Source organism: Marmota flaviventris, chromosome 19 (genome assembly GCF_047511675.1).
Source record: "Marmota flaviventris isolate mMarFla1 chromosome 19, mMarFla1.hap1, whole genome shotgun sequence".
NCBI lineage: Eukaryota > Metazoa > Chordata > Mammalia > Rodentia > Sciuridae > Marmota > Marmota flaviventris.
This window is the reverse complement of record NC_092516.1, coordinates 14,578,004-14,593,813: the sequence shown is the minus strand read 5'-3', so window position 1 is coordinate 14,593,813 and position 15,810 is coordinate 14,578,004. Positions and strand designations below refer to the sequence as shown.

Below are 15,810 nucleotides of genomic sequence, written 5' to 3'. Positions count from 1 at the left end.
CACAATAACTTGCTGCAGCGAACTAAATGTGTTCCTCCCAGTTTCACATGGTGAAGTCCTTTGTCCCATGTGATGGATTAGGAAGTGGGGACATTATTTAGCTCATGAAATTGAAGCTCTTATGAATGGCATTAGTGTCCTTATAAAAGGACCCCCTGAGATCTCTATTGCCTCTTTCTGCCATGAGAAGAAGAAGATACAAGAAGTTGACAGTCTGCAACCTGGAAGGAGGGCTTCTCACAGGAACAATCCCCCTCCTGGCCCACCCCCAAACACCACCATGCTGACACCCAGAGCTTGGCCTCCTAGCCTCCAGAACTGAGAGAAGTAAATTTATGTTGTTTATAAGCCACCTAGTCTATGGCACTTTGTTCTAGAAGCCCTAGTGGACTAAGACACTTGGCTCTAGTTAAGCAATAATTTCAGGTCTCAGAAAAGATCTACCAGGAACACTTGGCTCTGAATAAGGCATGTATGAAAATTCCCCAGCAACAGATTGAGCCCCTAAACTGTTAGTACCACAGAGACAGAACCAACTGTGGACCTGACTGAACTCTCCTCCCAGGTTAGCAGACTTAGCAAATATAAATAGGACACTCAGTTAAATTTCAATTTCAGGTAAACAACAGATAACTTTTTGATATAAGTATCACCCAAATATTGAATGAGACATACTTATCCTGAGAAATTGTTTACCTGAAATTCTGATTTAACCGTGCATCCTGTGGTTTTATCTGGCAAACCTAGGCACTTGGAATTGAGGGGATTGAAGATCTTGAGGCCTGCATCCTCTCTTGGAAATTATTATTTTTTTAAAGAGAGAGAGAGAGAGAGAGAGAATTTTAATATTTACTTTTTAGTTATTCGTGGACACAACATCTTTGTTTGTATATGGTGCTGAGGATCGAACCCGGGCCGCACCCATGCCAGGCGAGCGTGCTACCGCTTGAGCCACATCCCCAGCCCTCTTGGAAATTACTGAAAAGAAAGATAAGTCAGATGACAGACATACATATATAGTAATATTGTTATTATGATTATATCATATTGGTTTGATGTTTTTGAACACAGCTAGTTTTTCAAGCACATTAAATTTCAAATGGAAGCTTGTCTCCTGCTCACACACAAGGTCATATGTCTCATTAACCCTGAACCAGGTCCTTTCTAATTCTTCACTTCCTTGGATATGAGGTTTCACATGCAGTACAGGAAGCCTGATGATAATGTCTAAATATAAATGTCCCATTTATGTCTAAGCCAAAGTCTCGAAACCTTCCACTGGCTCTTTTATTCCAAATACTATTTAAAACCTGTATTCAGTTATCTCTCACTATCCACAAGGGATTGATTTCAGGACTCCTTGTAGATACCAAAATCCTTGGATATTCAACTCTCTAATATTAAATGGTATAGTATTTGCATTTAACTTACACATATCCTCCTGTACACTTTAAATCATTTATACATTACTTAAAATACCCAATTATAATGTAAGTCCTGCGTAATTGTTATACTAAATTGTTTAGGAAATAATGATAAAAGAAAGACTGTACACGTTCAGTACAAACAACAAACACATTTTGTTTCTTGAATATTTTTATTTTTTTTTTTAATTTTCTATTGTGGGTTGTTCAAAACATTACTAATTTCTTGACATATCATATTCCACACTTTGATTCAAGTGGGTTATGAACTCCCACCTTCACCCCATACACAGATTGCAGAATCACATCAGTTACACATCCATTGATTTACCTATTGCCATACTAGTATCTGTTGTGCTCCGCTGCCTTTCCCATCCTCCACCCTCCCCCCTCCCCAGCTCTCCCCTCCCCCTCCCCTCCCCTCTTGAATATTTTTAATCCACAAGTGGTTGAACTCCAGATGTGGAGCCCACAGATACAGAGGGCTGATTTTTACATTTTATGGTAGAAAATAGAAACATGTAAAAGATGAGGAAGGTTAGGTTATTTTGGAAGTGCAGAGAGTCCAATTTTGACGGTACAGTGAGAAAAAGAAGAAATGGAAGTACTTAGTGCTATGTAGTGCTCTCCAAAGGAACTCAGAAATGTTTGTGTTCTGGAAAGTTTCTCAAGGAAAGAGCACTGGACTTGGAGTCATCAGGACAGGATTCAGATTTTATCAGCATTGCTTATGAGTCATGCCAACTGGAGAGAGTTATGCACTTCTCTGTTTTGGATTCCTTGTCCTTAAAATGGGAACATTATGGGGTTTGGGGGAAAACTGAAGATTGAAAACAAAAGTCCAGTTTGGTTTTGAGAGGACTGTAAAAAGCAGCCTTGTAAGAAATGCTTTGAATATTTGGGCAGCCACTAATCTTAGCACTTGCATACATGTGTGCTTACATTTATGATACTATTGATGTTAGTTGCAACATTTTTAGAAGGCTTATTGTATCAGACCAAACTGTCTCAGGACTGAAAAGATTCCCAGGATGCAGGACTTACAGTGTTGAAACTGGGAAAGTTCTAGCCAAACTGGGATAGACTGGCTATCTTTTTAATATGTCCAAATTGTCATATATGCATTATTTCATTAAACCTTCAACACATTATTGTCTTATTGCAAATGAAAAGTCCACTTGAAGAGATGAAGTAATTTGCTCAAGCCATGGCTAATTAATGGGAAGAGCAAAATCTGAGCCAGTCCTATCCAGCTGTAGATCCCAAGAACAGAAGCCTCTTGTCAGTGCTTTCAGACCTATTCAAAGGCATCTTCTTTTTCTGCCACACCTCTGCATTCCTGAGCCATTGCTAAATACCATCCCACTGTCCCTTCTGCTATCAACACTTCCTGCTGCCCAGCTGAGCTTCCAGCAAAGGGAGTCTGCAGGACAAGGAGCTAGGTCAAGCCCAGTCTTGTATGTAGGCATAGCAGAGGCCCCTCCTTCCCTTAGCAACAGACGCTGGTGCCTGGTTACTGGCCCTGGGCCTGGGTACAGGATCCACCAGAGTTAGAACTGCTCCAGGAGGAGGCAGAGGGGAAATAGCCCAGCTGCAAGGGGTGTTGTTTGGGAAAGTGAGACCTCCCTCTTCTCTATATTAATATCTAATTCTGCTTCCATTTTTTCCTCTACAGGAACTTTGGTGTGTTCCCAGAAGAGTTCCAAGAGAAGACCTGCTCAGGGAAAGGAGGAGCGACTGTTACAAGGAATAGGAGCTGAAGCAAAAAAACCAGAAGAACCCCAGTGTTGCCCCTTCATTCTCTAGCTCCTCTTCCTCTCCTCTTCTACCAGGAAACTCCTCAGGGAAGTGTATGACCTCAGAGAGGCAGCCCTGTGAATGGAGCTTTCAGGACATCCAGAAAGTTCCATTGTCTGTGTCATCCCCATTATGCTATAAGGAATTGTGGATTTCAGGCGATTAGATAGTTGAGGAGCATCCCTGGAGAAGCCAAGAGCTCTTTATTCATTTTTCAAATAGGTACAATTAAAGTGGACACCATGAGCAACACGGATTACTCTCAGAAGGTAGGTGTGAATTTTAAGGCATGTATCCTCAACATGAAGGGAATCAGAGAACATGTGGAAAGAGGGATGTTTGGCTCATAGACCAGGGGCACATTAGGTACCCTTGATCTATCAAGGGTGTTAATTGCATTTCCATGGTGTGCACTTTGAAACATGATTTTTGATGAATTAGAGTTTTGGAAATACTTAGGTTTCACTGTGAAAATATTAGCAGTAGATATCTTTTCCTACCCTTCAAGGGTCATTACACCATATATTTCAACCAAGAGTTTTCAATCCCAGCAGTTCCCAAACTTCTGGGGCATATCTTAAAAACAGAGTCTTGGTTCCCACCCCACAAAGATTCTAATCCAGAAGATTTGGAGTGGGGCTATGACATAATCTATGTTTAGCTTAAGACCCAAGTGATTCTGGTGTAACAGATTCTTGGCTGAGCATTTGGGAACTGCCTCCAGAAGGACATGAGGACATGCAAATATCACGGCTAACTAGAAATAAGCCATCTAGTTCTACCCAAGTTACATGTCAGAATCTTGGTTGTAGAAGTCGAGATCCACTGGGTTGCCATTTAATTTATAAAAATTAAAGTAGATTTGCTGATAATACCGAAGCCCATGCTATAAAATGAAAGGTTCTCACATTGACCAAAGAAAATACTTTTTTTTATTTTTTAAGATATTGAGGACTGAACCCACGGGCACTTTACCACTGAGCTACATCCCCAGACCTTTTTATTTTTTATTTTGAGACAAAGTCTCACTAAATTGCTTAGGGCCTTGCTAATTTGCTGAGGCTGGCCTCAAACTTGCCATCCTCCTGTCTCAGCTTCCTGAGTTGTTGGGATAATAGGTGTGCACCACAAAGAAGAGACTTAAGTATTCATAATTTTTTAATAAACACTTCACATAGCCAGATAGTTCTTACAAAAACCTCCTATCTTTTCCCCTTAAAGGTACCATAGAGAATTCTTAGCCAGTCAAGAAACCTCCCTTTGTTCTGGAATTGATTTCTAAATTTGCTGATCTTGCAAGTGTTCCATCTATTCCTGTCCCATGGATTGAGATGTTTTCTGTTATCAGGGTATTTTTGACTCTTTGTGTGTAAGTCTTAGTCTATGTCTGTAAACTAGCTCAGAGTTGAATTTGTTTCTGAAGAGCTTCTGTTGTGTTCTACAGAATGCTCGTTTCCTTTCTTCATTATCCCAAGTATGGCTTATCTTTTGCATGGCTAGGTATCTCTGTTCTCTCCTCTAATCATCTTTTATTGACTCAGCTATTTCCATTTTTATCACTCGGATGATCATTTCTCAATATGGAGGTACATAAATATAATTCATCATGCCTCAAACCAAAAAGAATCTATGAGCTTAAGTAACCAAGAAATACAAGTTGAATCCAGGGTTCCTGTTGATGTCATTGAAACTCTCTTCTCTTTTGGGGAACTCTGCTTGCTTCTATGTTGGCCTTAATCCAAGGGAGACTTTTCCCCATGTTAGACAAAGATGACTATCAGAAACTCTAGTCATAAACATCCTGACAACGACTTTAATGAAGAGAGAGTGTACTTCTTTCTCAATAGCTCTAGCAAAAGTATCAGGAAATACTTTTGTCAACCCAGCTTGGGTCTTGTGCTTCTCCCTGAACCAGTGACTGTGCCCAGGAGGCCAGAGTAGTCTGATTGTGCCTTCTCCTGGAGCCAGGGGCTGGGATCAGCCACATATTATAACATGGACTGAAATGAGAGTAGAGCTGGGTATGCCCACTAGGGCTCTAGTTTACCTCTTTTGGTGGGAAGAGTAACTTCACAAATGGTGTTAGGGCTGAAATCAGATTTTTCTCACACTGAGCAGAAACACAAATGCCAAGACCACCTCCCCAAAAATGTCGCCATTCTCCTTGACTGCAGAAGGTCAGAGATTTTTGGTTTTAATTATTCATTCTCACTCTTGCTGTACTTTCTTCAGGTGTTCCAATTTTGTGGTGTTTGCTCATTTCTCTTTTAATGAAGATTTTTATTTGAAACAGATTTAAAAAGCTAGGCCAAAGGAAAGATTTCCACTGACCACAGAACCTTCTTACTTGCAAAACACAATACAGACAGCACTAACTTATCAATTGATACATGTCTTCCGCCTGGGATCCTGAAAGAAATAATGAATGACTTCATATCCCTGAAAGTACTGCTGCTAATATCTTCCTTGGATGGTACGGTACCTGCTTTGGTTGACCATATTCCTTTCTGATTGATGCTGGAAATTTCCATTTTGTTCACTTCATCAATATAGATGTGACTTTAAACCCAGTAATGGAAGAGGGAACTCCTGGTGATGACCTGTCAGTTCTCAGATCCTGGAGATTGAGGTCAAGAGCAGAAAGGCAGAGACAGTGATTTAAATCAACATAAGTTTTGTAAGATAAAAAAATCAGGGTCAGTAGTTCTCAAACACATCATATAAAGATGAAGCATCCCTGATCTGAATAAAGGTACTTTGGTGTACCTAATATGCCACCATTTTTGAGAATCACCAAATTAGGCCATGAGAACAATGAACCCATTGCATGTTCTTAAGAATCCCAATCCATCTTTGTTTATGGGCTTGCATGTTTTCCTTTAATTTTAAGGTCCATGTGATACTTGCCATTTCCAATGTGTTGTGGTGCAGAGTGGTGTGTATTTAAAAGTCACCATGGTTGGCAAGTATGCCTCTTATGTGGCTGAGATGTATTACCTGTCATCCCTGGGCCTTAGTTTCATCAGCTAGAATATGGGTATAAGAAATCTCATAAGGTTGTACAATGCCTGGCACATAATAATTTGGAATCATTCTAGAAATTATTGCTACTACTATTATTTAATGAGGTAGGTACTTCAGGGGAGATAATGGATATTAGCTTGAATCAGCAGGGAGGGGTTTATTGAGGCATGGTGGGAGGCACTGATAATAATGAGTCAAATGCCACTCATCCACCCTACCCCTCACCAATGAGTTGCTTAACATAATTTTCAAATTATATTTAATATAATTTCCAAATAAATAAAATCTATATAATAATGTCTCATCTTACAGAAGAGTTAAGTCCAAAGTCATTGCCTAAGGTCAAAATCAAAGAGCCAATATTTTCCCCTTGATATTCCTCCAAACCATCTTTAAACTGCTATATAGAAACACCTCCCCATAGATCTAGGCCAATAGTTTTTTTTCTCCAGTGTTGGAACAAATTGCAACTTCTGTCACAGCCCCAAATTAAATAGTTGTCTTACATATGGGGAATGAGTCTTTTTTTTTTTAAGCTGAAAATTGAACCCAGGGACACTTTACCACTGAGCCACATCCCCAGCCCGTTTTATTTTTTGAAACGGGGTCTTGCCAAGTTACTTAGGGCCTGGCTAAGTAGCTGGGGCTGACTTTGAACTTGTGATTCTCCTGTCTCAGCCTCCAGAGCTGCTGGTATTACAGGCATGTGCCACTGTGCCCCAAAGGATTGAGTCTTAAGACAAAAACACATATGAATACTATTCAACAGTACTGTCATCTTCACCTCTGTTCAGAAGAGGTGGAGAGGTACTTGGAAACTGAGAGTGACTGGAAGACACACATTCACACCTACCTAAGGCTCATTCCCAAGTCTCCACAATGTGATGAAATGGAGGACTTACACACTCAGGCTTTTTAAAGGTAGCACAGTGTTGCTTGTGTGTATGTTAAAACACATATAACATGCAATGCTACTGCCCTGAGCAGGTTTCTCTTTGGAACTTTGTGTATATGAAATACAAGAGTCAGTTTTTTAAAGTGACCCCCCTTTTTACCAAGAATAGGGTATCTTGGGGCACCCTCAGAATCTGGGCTTTTCCTAAGGGGGGGGGGGATTATCCAAATCAGTTCATAGAGGGAAAACCAAGGAAGAGACACCAGAGGGATAGACAAACTGATGCTAAAAAAATAAATATATTTAATAAATGAGGGTGGAAAGGGTGTTCTGCAGGCAGAACTGTGTGCCTAAAATCTTTCCTGGGGATTTATTTAATCCTTAACTAGTCCTTAACCCTTCAGGGGCATAGAAAAATTCTCCTAATTCCTGACAAGTGCCTTTGTTCCCATTCTCCACAGTTCTCCAGGAGTGACTCCATACATCACATGAGCCACTCCCAGGGACGTCCAGAACTGCCCCCGCTGCCTGCCTCAGCCAATGAGGAACCTTCTGAACTCTATCAGGTATGTGCCTCTGGCTGCCAGACCTGCTGTTGAGGGTGGCAAGGTAAAGAACTTGCTGAATACCTTCTGTTGGTATTCAGTAGGTGCTGGTAGGGGACAAACAGTCTGACTTGACAAATGGGTTTAGTGGCTTTGGTTATGAGAAAGAGCCACACAGTTGTATGTAGGGGAGTTAGAATCTGGCTTTCCCATTAACCTGCTGTCTAATTGAAACTCTCCGAACTACTCCATCTTCCATTGTAAAAGGAGGGTCATTCTTCCTCTCTTATAGTCATGTCCATAAGAAATAAAAGCAAGAGATGCAAATCACCTGACTCACAAAATTATTGTTGAATGCCAGCAGTTAGCCTTGGCCTTAGAAATCATGCTTACAGTAGTCAGAGAGTTGCAATTGGTGTCTATTCAGAAAATATTTCCACTAAGTGCTGTGTGGAGAAGCATAGCATAAAGGGTGTGAAACTCTGTCTCATGTGAACAGAGCTCAGGCTCATGGGAGATGTCTCTGATCAAGTCTTGCTTTGCATTGCTTCTCTTTTAGACTGTCATGTCGCACAGCTTTTATCCCCCATTGATGCAACGCACATCATGGACCCTGGCTGTGCCCTTCAAAGAGCAGAACCACCACCGTGGACCCAGCGACTCCATTGCCAACAACTATTCCTTGATGGCCCAAGACCTGAAGATGAAAGACCTGCTGAAGGTCTATCAGCCAGTCAACATTAGTATCCCTAGGAACAGGGCTAGTCTGGGGCTGCCATCAGGTACTTGTGGCAGTGTGCAATGTTTTGTGTAGAATGGAGCTTTTCAGTGGAACTTCTACTCCTAGGTTCTAGTTCTGGCTCTACTACCTCTTCTTCAGCTAATTTTGAATAACTTCATAGAGCCAAACCCTCCTCATCTATGAAATGGAAATTATTCTCATGACTCATATTAATGGATCATTTGCATATACCAGGCACCGTTCTATGTATTCGTACCATGAGTGCTGCATCAGACATTATCAAGAAATGTCATGACTTAAAGCAACCAGTATTTATTATTTCACAATTTCTGCAGGTCATGAATTTGGGCCTGGTTTAACTGGGTAGTTCTGGCTCAGGGTCTCATGAGCATGCAGTCAAGATGTCAGCCAGGGCCCAGGGCCACTGTCATCTAAAAGCAACTAAAAACTCATTCATATCCTTATATCATTGTTGGCTGTTGGCCATAGACACCAGTTTCTCACCATGTGGGCCTCTCCATAGGACAGTCAGTAGCATGGCTTCTGGCAGCCCTTGAAGTGAGTGAAGGGGAAAGCAAGACAGAGCAACAAGACAGAAATCATGCTGTTTCCAAAAACTTAATCTTCCAAATGACATTCCATCATTTTCTAACATATTTTATTTGTTAAAAATGAATCACTAGATTAGCCCATACTCAAGAGAAGGGGATTATACGAAAGCATGGTACCAAGAAATAGAGATCCTTGGGGGCCATCTTGGAAGCTGTTTACCACAGTGCCTTACAGATATTAATTTATTTTATCTCACCAAGTACCCATATATCTGATTAAGGATATGCTTTAGTAATTTTATTTTTGTTATATGTACTTTGGAGCCACTCAATCGATTCTGTCTCAAATTCTCATTTTCTAAAATTTTTCTTCCTGTGCTAAGTGAATTCCTTTATTATATCTTCTATTTTACTAATTTTCTCTTCAACTCTGCTCTATCTTTATTTTATCATGTCTCATAAGTGTTTATTATTTCACAACAGTATTTTTTTCATTTTCATACTTTCTAATGGGTTATATGTATGGTTTCTCCTAATTTCTTATTCTATTCTTATGGTCATAACCCTTTCAGAATTTGTTTATTAAATATATATGCACATCTCTATGATGCTATCTTTGCATGCTTCTGCTTTAAGGATACACAGCAAACATTAAATACCAATTAAATACCAAAGTATTCAAGATCATTATACCTGGAAACTTAAGTTTGATGTTATAATTACTAATATCATGGTCATTATTTGTTCAAGCTGCCATAACAAAGTACCATAGACCGGGTAGCTTACAAACAACAGAAATTTGTTTCTCATGATTCTGAAAGCTGGGAAGTCTAAGATCAAGGTATCAGCAGATTCATTTTCTAATGAGGGCCTATTCTTGGTTCAGAGATGACTGTGTTCTCTCTGGGTTCTCTTATAAGGGGACTAACTCCCAAAGACCTTACCTTCAAATACCAGGATATTGTTTCAGCAGAAGCATTCAGTCTAAATGGTCATCATTTAACACTTTTCTTAAATAGTAATTATTGTAATAATTATATTTTCCCATTGTGTATTTTGAAAAATTTTTTATCTATGAATAATTAGTGCTAATACCTCCCAGATTTAATTGTCACAAAAAATTTTCAGCCTAGTCAGAGTCTTGAGGATGAACTGCTAACATGCTTTCTGCAAAACAGACAGCCAGCAAGACAGAAATTGATAAGTATCTGTCATTCAAGTTCTTGTTTGAGTTGAATTATGCTTATTATTCATTAAAGGATATTTGTATTTGGAGGATGTTCAATATTTGTTTTGAAACAGTATTTGTATAGCTGCATTATTTCCATTGTGTTCATCTTTCCCTCGACTGTTGAGTTTATTGGCTATCTTTCTTGGTATTGTTTTTTCTCATGTGTACTGAGATTTTAGTTTGCAGGCCTATGTTGAAAGGCTTTCCAACCTTCTTGCTGCATGCTTCCCTCTATTTTTTTATTGAGTTATAATTTACAGACAATAATACATGCAGATCTTAAATGTTGAGTTCAGTGGTATTTGACAATTGTTTATAACATATATATAACACATCTATATGTTTATAACATATATCTAAGTACCACCCAAACATGATATAGAGAAGTACCATCACTAGAGACAGTTCATTTGTGCCTCTTTCTAATCAAATCTCTCCCTTACCTCATACCATCCCACCCCAGAGTAACCAGCTCCTAATTCGGTCACCACAGATAAGTTTTTCTTGTTCTCACATGTAAATGCAGTCATGTAGTGTGGACTATTTTGATGAATTCTTCTTAATCTAATTTTTTTCCTGTGTCTCCATCTGGCCTTTCAGGACCCCATGTTGTCCCCACTGTCATACACTGATGCTGAGGCTCCCTTCCTAAGGTGATACTCAGGGATGTTATAGATCTGGTCTCTGAGGCCCGGTGAACCTTTCTGAGTCACGTCTAGCTGCCATATGAACCGATGACACATGTGCTTTTTCTGCGTGGCAGTGTTGCTCTCTTTACAGCCTCGCTTCAGTCCTGGTTTCTGGTTCTAGGTTCCAGCATTGTGGGTGTCGGGCTGGGGATGTGGAGCAGTGGTAGAACACCTGCCTGGTGTGCTCAAGGCCCTGGCTTCAATCCTAGCACTGCAAAAAGCAAACAAATATGTAAACAAATGCAAAGAGTATTTTGTCTATTATTGTGTTTAGAGAATATTAAGAAGCTCAAAATGTGAACTCAAAATACATCTTAACTGGGAGTCTTCAATTCTCTTGGTTTCCTCCAAGTGTCAATTTAATATTAGTATGTGTTTAACTTTTTTTTTTTATTAATTATCAATTTCTTTGGGCTAAAGCCTTTAGCAAGTAATACTATTTAGTATATAACATAATAATAATTTAACAATATGATTAAATTTAATATTCAATAAATAATAATTTAATAAATATTAACTTAAGATTAATAATACCTCCATGGATACTATTGAATTTAATATTTATAATTGATATTACTAAATTTAATGATGAGTTTGATATAAAATTTATTTTATAACATTGATTTTATTCATAGTTACCTTCTATTTATTGCAAATGATACTGTTTTCTGTTTGTAATTATTATATACTTGTTACAAATGATACTTTTTTTTCCTATTTGTGATCATATAAAATTTCCTCTAAAAATAAATGTACTAAGTTTAAAAGCCTGAATCTATTTAAAGAGAAATATTAAATAATAATACAACTGATGCTTAGAAATTGGAGCATACGTTGTTGGGAGCCAATTGAGTAGGCAGTCATCAATAGTTGTGGAATGTATAGCTGAGTGAGTGGGAGGTATGCTTAACCCCGTTTTACAGCTGGGGAAGCTGAGGCCTGGAGTGAGAAGATCACTTCCTTCAGGTAGCACAAGTAATTAGTGATACATGTGGGAGCAGAGCCCATCTCTCCTCTCTGGTGCCCCACACTCTGTCCATTCCCCTTAGTGTGCTCCTGGGCTGTCCTAAGAGTTATATCCCTGTGGACAGAGAATGGCCCCAAACCACTGCCTACTCCTGATGTCTTTCTTTTCTTCACTGATGTCTTGCAGCAACCAAAAGCTCATCAGAGCCCAACAAGAAGAGAATGAAGTTCTGTCTCAAAGACAAAGAGGATTTTACTGGGTAAGGTATCACTGTGGACAACAGAGAGGGAAGGCCACTGGGCTGAACCTAAGAAGATTGTGGTCTCATTAAAGCCACACTCTGCTTCTTGGTTTCAAAGCATTCCCACTCACCCAGCAACTTAGTTTTTTTCTCACCAACTGCCTTAATTCAAAACTTTCAGGTTCTAAGTGAAAATAAATTAACCAACTGAGCAAGAGCAGTGTGACATATCTTCGTGGTGTTCAGTGGTTGGGATCGTCTTTGAAGCACACACACATGCCATTAGATGATACAGAGGAAAGAGTCTTCTGTTACCAAACCACACTCACTAGATTGGAGGAAGTGGGTCCAATGCCATAGTTTCTCTGTGGAGTACCAAGGGCTGAGCTGTTTCTATTTTCCAGGACCAAGTCGCCCTGCTCCACATACTCATCCATGAAGAAGGAGGAGGACACAGCTGTCAGCCTTCCTGGAAGCAGACCAATGAGTCCAGAACAGCAGATTGATGTGATGTTGCAGCAGGAGATGGAAATAGAAAGTAAAGAGAAAAAACCATCTGAATTAGACATGGAGGTACGTTCTTTCTGGCCCTTTTCCCTCAGTTTGCTAAATGTTGTTCTTGGCATCTGAGGGATTCAAACTGGTCCAAACCACATGATAGACCTGAATGACTGTGTGTGTGTGTGTGTGTGTGTGTGTGTGTGTGTGTGTGTGTGTGAGAGAGAGACAGCAAAAGAGAGAGACTGAGAGAAATATAGAAAGAGAGTACTCTGACCTACTAAGTCTTAGAAATTGGTGCCCTTGGATCCTCTTAGAACATAGGTGAACCATAAGCTAGAGTTATCTGATTTTGCAGAACAAGAAACAGGACACCCAGTCAAATTTGAATTTCAGATAAATAATGAGTAGTTTTTTAGTATCATTATATCCCAATATGTCCTTTTTTTTCCCCCTGACAACCCTATCATAAGCTGAATGTGGCCTGTGGATGTATTTTGAAAATGAGGGAAAAGTCACCTAAGCTAGGTTTCCAATCTCTTTTTAAAAAATTTAAAATATTTGTAGTTGAGCTGGTTAACTTCCTCCCTTAAATGAGAAATAAATTCTCTAACTGGTCCTCGTCCTCACCAGTCTCTACTCTTATGTCCACCCAACTTTCATTCATTAGCATTACCTGCCTGGCTCCAGGTGGACGTTTGAGTTTCCAACCCTTTTCTTAAAAGACCAAAGCTTTAGCACAAACAGCTTGTGGTTTTATAGTATGTAATAAAATAATTGATAATAGAACCCCACAGCAACTAGGTATATGCAATTGTCAAAATTCCATGCTAGACCCTTTAGCTTCGTGAAACCACTAGACACCTGGTACCATGATTATCCCCATCATCCAGGTGTGGAAATTGGGGTGGAGACTGATGGAGCAACTTGCTCAAGGTTACCCAGTAAGAGACAAATCTAGATTTGGCTGTTCCCAAGTCTCTGTGCTCTTAAAGAGTTACGCAACGATTCTTAAACTTGCCTGAAGATAGGACTCACCTAGGTGCTTGTTAAACCTCCCTAACTACCTGAGGAGGGCCTGGTTAGCTTCATTTTAACATTACCCTACTTGCTGCTGCCCACCTAGGTGGTTCTTAAAGTCAGGGAAGTTTGGCACTACTGTCCTTTGCAGATGAGCTTTAGGATGGTTTGTTTCAGGATTTTTTGACTTCACAATGGTGTGAAAGTGATACACATTTAGTAGAACCTCTACTTCTAATTGTGAAATTTGATCTTTTCCTGGGCTATACATATGCATCATGACACTCTCTTGTTGTATGTGGCAGTGGCAGTGAACTGTAGCTCCCAGATATCCACACAATCATGAGAGGATACAAGCAATATCCACAGTGTGCTGTGTTGCTAAGCTAGGGTGTTTGTTAGGTTAGGTGTAGTAAATACATTTTCAACTTAGATTCGTCATTATAAGTCAAGGAGTGTCCTGTATAAGCTGCTACCATTAAGGTTGGAAAGAAGTGGGCTGCAAGTGGGTTGAGGCTGAAACCTCCTGTGTTAGTGTTTCATAGCTTTGACAAGAACAACTTAGAGGAGGGAAAGCTAATTCTGGCTCACAGTTTTAGAGGTCTCAGTCCCTGGTCGGCTGACTCCATTACTTGAGGAAAGCTGCACATGATGGCAGACAGGCATGGTAGAGCAAAGCCACTCAGCTCCTGGCAGCCGGGAAGCAGAAAGAGAGAGACAGGAGAGGGTCAGGGACAGAGAGGCCATGGCCTGGGCCATACTTCCTCCCGCCATGCTCCACTTGCCTGTTGTTTTCACCAGTGCACAGTAAATCCATTCAACATATTAATCCATTAAATGGATTAATCTACTGATGAGGTCAGAGCCCTCTTGATCCAATCTTTTCACCTCTCTATTCTCTAATACCTGAGCCTGTGGACATTCCAGATCCAAACCATGACACCTCTTGTCCAAACTTTGTGCCTCTTGTTCATCTGAAATTATTCCTCCTCAAAGCTACCAGCAATTTAGGGAAAAACCCTACATAAACAACCTCCTGAAGTCCCCAGGTCACATCAAGCATTTTTATTTAGTTTTTGTGTTTATGATTTTTAAATTCAAAAGCCCACAGTTGGATTACAGGGGGGGAAAACATCCTAAGGACTTTGGGGATATTTTCCTCACTGACAACTACAAGCCACGGGATTAAAGTGCTTTGTAGAGGATCTTTGTTGTTCAGGAGGGTGAATTATTTGAGTCATTTTCGGATTTTGTCATTCCTCTTTTTAAAAGTCACTTAGTGTATACTAAGCAAGGCATTGACAAGTCCTTCATTATTGCCCCTAGTGAAATCTCTCTGGCTTTGGTTGAATCTTTCAGAGCTATGGGAAAAACTTGCCAGTGATCTTGTTGCAAAAATGTGCCAGGCCAGAAAGAAGGATCGTAGCAAATGAAGAGTGGAGTTGGGTACTGCATGAACAGGGTCCCTTGGCAGGTGATGGGTGGGACAGATGGGCACACTTACTCAATCATGACCTTTTTCTTGCTGATGACTTGTTCATGAAAGAGATACTGTTACTATTTGACTAATGGAATCCAAAAAGACATGATTACACCCCAAGAGAATGAAGTGATGGTTCGGATTTCAAAGCTGATTTCTACTGCGTTGTTGACAAATCCCTCCCTGGTACCGCTGCTGGTCACCCTTGAGGAAGAGAAGGAAAACGACTATTACAGTAGCCTCATGAAAAGCATTGGTAAGTTGTGCTGCTATCAACATTGATGTGGCTGTGTCCCCGTAGTATGCTGTTTTTAAGTCCTTTGGGTATAGACCGAGGAGAAGGATAGCTGGGTCAAATGGTGATTCCATTCCCAGTTTTCCAAGGAATCTCCATACTGCTTTCCATATTGGTTGCACCAATTTGCAGTCCCACCAGCAAAGTATGAGTGTACCTTTTCCGCCACATCCTCGCTAACACTTATTGTTGTTTGTATGCATAACAGCTGCCATTCTGACTGGAGTGAGATGATATCTTAGAGTAGTTTTGATTTGCCTTTCTCTAATTGCTAGCAATGTTGAACATTTTTTTATATATTTTTGATTGATTGTGTATCATCTTCTGAGAAGTGTCTGTTTAGGTCCTTGGCCCATTTATTGATTGGGTTATTTGTTTTTTTTTTTTTTTTGGTGCTTAGCTTTTTGAGTT

At 40.0% G+C, this 15,810-nt stretch overlaps 1 protein-coding gene across 1 annotated transcript in view; it reads left to right on the top strand.

Annotated features, from left to right (window-relative positions):
• Positions 1-3,463: 3,463 nt before the first annotated feature.
• Dnah3 (dynein axonemal heavy chain 3) overlaps positions 3,464-15,810 on the top strand; it is a 157,487-nt gene continuing 145,140 nt past the window's right edge. The window contains 6 exon segments of the mRNA XM_071605826.1: positions 3,464-3,490; positions 7,602-7,706; positions 8,245-8,473; positions 12,052-12,124; positions 12,511-12,679; positions 15,171-15,360. Coding sequence (XP_071461927.1) covers positions 3,464-3,490; positions 7,602-7,706; positions 8,245-8,473; positions 12,052-12,124; positions 12,511-12,679; positions 15,171-15,360 — 793 coding nt within the window.